Source organism: Talaromyces stipitatus, genomic scaffold (assembly GCF_000003125.1).
Source record: "Talaromyces stipitatus ATCC 10500 scf_1105507295515 genomic scaffold, whole genome shotgun sequence".
Taxonomy (NCBI): Eukaryota; Fungi; Ascomycota; class Eurotiomycetes; order Eurotiales; family Trichocomaceae; genus Talaromyces; species Talaromyces stipitatus.
In genome coordinates, this window is record NW_002990118.1 from 660,975 (window position 1) to 664,206 (window position 3,232).

General features: G+C 47.5%; 1 protein-coding gene across 1 annotated transcript; it reads left to right on the forward strand.

Moving 5' to 3' along the window:
• TSTA_042640 (GNAT family acetyltransferase, putative) lies at positions 1-1,521 on the forward strand. Its single transcript, XM_002484697.1, has one exon. The coding sequence runs from the start codon at positions 700-702 to the stop codon at positions 1,336-1,338; it is 639 nt and encodes a 212-aa protein (XP_002484742.1). The 5' UTR covers positions 1-699; the 3' UTR covers positions 1,339-1,521.
• The last annotated feature ends 1,711 nt before the right edge of the window (positions 1,522-3,232 follow it).

The window sequence follows — 3,232 nt, forward strand, 5'->3', positions numbered from 1 at the left end:
ACCTCCACAAGTACAGATAGTCGAAGGAGCGATAGTGGTATCTCTCCTAGTGTGCTCCGGAGAGCTACGAGGTCAGAGCCTCGCTAGTGGAGAGCTGTGTTGTCGTTGTTGCTCGTGAAGAGCGGAGCAAGAATATTATGCGCCATTGTCCTTTAGTCTAATGTACTGGACTGCCTAATAGCGCCAGCATCTTTGACTATTTCCTTAGATTCAATACCTGATGAGGGGAGACTCCAATTGCCAGAAATAGGAGTGGTAGAATACATTGAGCAGAAGGAAGTGCACAACATCCACATAAACACAAGCAGCGATAGATATAGATATTCGACAAACCCTCGCTGATCAATCCATTATATCTTAGCGTTGAATGGTGGATGCCAGATGTGATGCAACCCAGTATCCTATCTAGATTGAGGGGCAGCCGTTAGAATGAGTCAATATGCGATTCGTGCCTCATCTAATTCTCTCTCCAACAAAGACACGACTACCGGCCCATCTTTCTATGAATGTATATTCAGCAGTCAGGCTAAAATTGAGAAAAATGTTCGTATTCTCGCATACATGTAGTCCCGATCTCGCGGGGTCCTATAAAGGCTAGTCAAGTGTGTGGTTCAATGTGGATCTTTTACTTCAAAATGTGAATGGGCATTTTAACCTTAAATCCATTCCACTCTTTGCAGTTTGACACAAACGATAGCCATGGAGGGAACCCGCATATCAACAGCCAGCTTCAAGCAGATCGGAAAAGATATTATAATCCGCCTCGGAGTAGCAGCAGACATACCGTACTTGCCGGCCATAGAAGAATCAGCATCGGAAATATTCAAATCGATACCTGATCTGGAGTTTATCGCGGATGACCCGCCTCTTTCCATTGACACGCTGCACTCCTACCTATCCTCGAGTCATTTGTGGGTAGCTACTGTAGAGGATGAGTCCGGATCAGAAATTCCCGTTGCATTCCTCGCAGCGAAATCCATAAATCCGGCGCGGTCCGACGAAGATAATCAAGAAATCGCGAATAATATCCAATCCCCTAGACATATATATATCGCCGAGTGTTCCGTTCATTTGTCATTTCAAAGGCGAGGTATCGCGGGCCGCCTGCTTAACACCGTTGCAGAATATGCGCGCAAGCAAGGCTTCGGATGGCTGACGCTAATAACATTTCTGGATGTGCCGTGGAATGGAAAATTCTATCAGAAACACGGGTTTGAGGAAATTGAAGCAGAGACTATGGGTGATGAGTATGTTGAGATTCTAAAGGAAGAATTGGATCAGTGGAAGAACTGGAAGTCAAAAAGATGGAGGAGGGGGGTTATGGCTCGAAAGTCATGAGGGCTAATTCTTTTGTCCAATCCTAGCCGAAATGGTTCAAACTGAATATATCCCTTTATTTCCGTGAGTAGACGACAGTACGGTATGCCCAAGTCAATCGATGGCGATTTCATGTGAGGTTGTTACAGTTTAATGATTCCACCGCTTTAAGCTCTCTTGGATGGCCACACTATCGAATTTCCTAAGAGACAAACACAAATGTCACAGCGCCATGACTCCACACCCGAGGCTCTTTACATGAGATCTCAGAGCTCTCGGACTTGGCACATGACAGGTCACAATGGAGTTTTAGGTCGCCCAGGATCGGAGAAATTATTGACTGAGCAAGCCACACAGCATGACTCCATAGGTTTGTACCAGTTTCTTGGGAACATGGAACGATGTCCCGATACTTTTCACCCTTTACCGTTCACGATAGTTATGTAGCTCGGGCAGGTTTACCGACTGGGGAATAATGATACCTCTAATCCGTACGGAGTACTCCGTACCTAGTAGCGAATGCGATCAGATCAACCCAGCGGAGGTCATAGCTCAAGCCCACCGGGGTTGACATTAGAGTATTGGTCTGATTTGGGAGGGAGCATAGTTTGTCACACATGAGGTACGTGAAGTACCACGACCATCTATCTCATGACGGTTGGGCGAAGCCAATAGGCAGCTTAGAGATGTTTTCTGCTACAATAGAGTACATGTTAAGTATTGTAGTATGTGCTCGTTGTGGAATCAATCCATTTGTTACCTAGTGCATATCTGTTATTTCAGGCAAACGCACAGTCACAGGAAGCATTGAGGCCGGTTAGGGCTTCCCTAGTCGCATCTCCCCAAAAGCAACGTCTCACACATGGGATACCCAACCCTGGATTCTGCTGCTGAAGAGTGGTCGTTATTGCCATGCAAACAGTAAACCTGAACTGTATAGGCTCCAGATCTCGTATATGATGTCTACCCACTGATCAGCCCACGGATCGGACCGGCTGGGCATTGCAGTAGTGAGTCCACCATAAGTAAGATCTGCTGGCGGCGGCTGTCCATGACCGACTATCAGATAGTGACAGTGGACACCATGAGTTGTCTGACTTAGTTACGTATCAACTGACTGAAGACACTGAAGAAATTGCGAGAAAATTAGGAAAACACTAGTAATTGCACGCTAGCCCAAAGTGGAAATGCAAAGTCCACTTATCTTCAGAAGTAAGCACTCTCATTGGCTGACCAGGTGGTCCGTGGCCGGAAAGCGGGATTAGTGAACCGCCGGCGGAAAGGCGTTCTATGATTGGCGGACGCTACGAGGCACGGCAGAAAGTCAGCCCTCGCTGGCAAATAATTGGCAGTCGTTCCCTCCTGGTCTGTTTTTCCCTCATTTCTCCGGCCGTCCATCTCCACGCCCTCTAACCACCACCATCGCCAAAACCACCTCGCCATCTGCCCCCTCTGCTCGCCTGGCGCAGTCTCTGTGTCTATGCAGTTACATTCCACGATATCTTGTAACGACTTCATCATTGCGCATTTCTGCCTCGGGCGACTGCTCGCTCTACTGTAAACTCGAATTCCCCGGTCCAACGTTCCACCGCCTTCTGCCCTCTAACTTAGTCTGTCCTGACTCTTTAGCCCTCACGAAACGACGCCCGGTCTTCTCTCCCGACTAGACCGTCGGACTCATCAAGTTGAATTCGGACGATTCTTGGAATAAGACTTCAGTTGACACTCTTCGCAATATTACCTCTCGAAATCGGTTTACAATCCGTGCTGTTCCTTATCGCATATTGCATGAACGTCCTGCGATCGGATGGATGTCTAAATACCACTAATTCAAACGGCTGGTCGTCAGTCTGATGGCGTCTCGGCTCGACATACGAGCCCTACCCTGCTAATCCGATATTAAAAAAAAAGGAAG

Bases quoted from the DNA above. Each gene is read 5' to 3' on its own strand.
- TSTA_042640 (XM_002484697.1), top strand. From the start codon at position 700: ATGGAGGGAACCCGCATATCAACAGCCAGCTTCAAGCAGATCGGAAAA.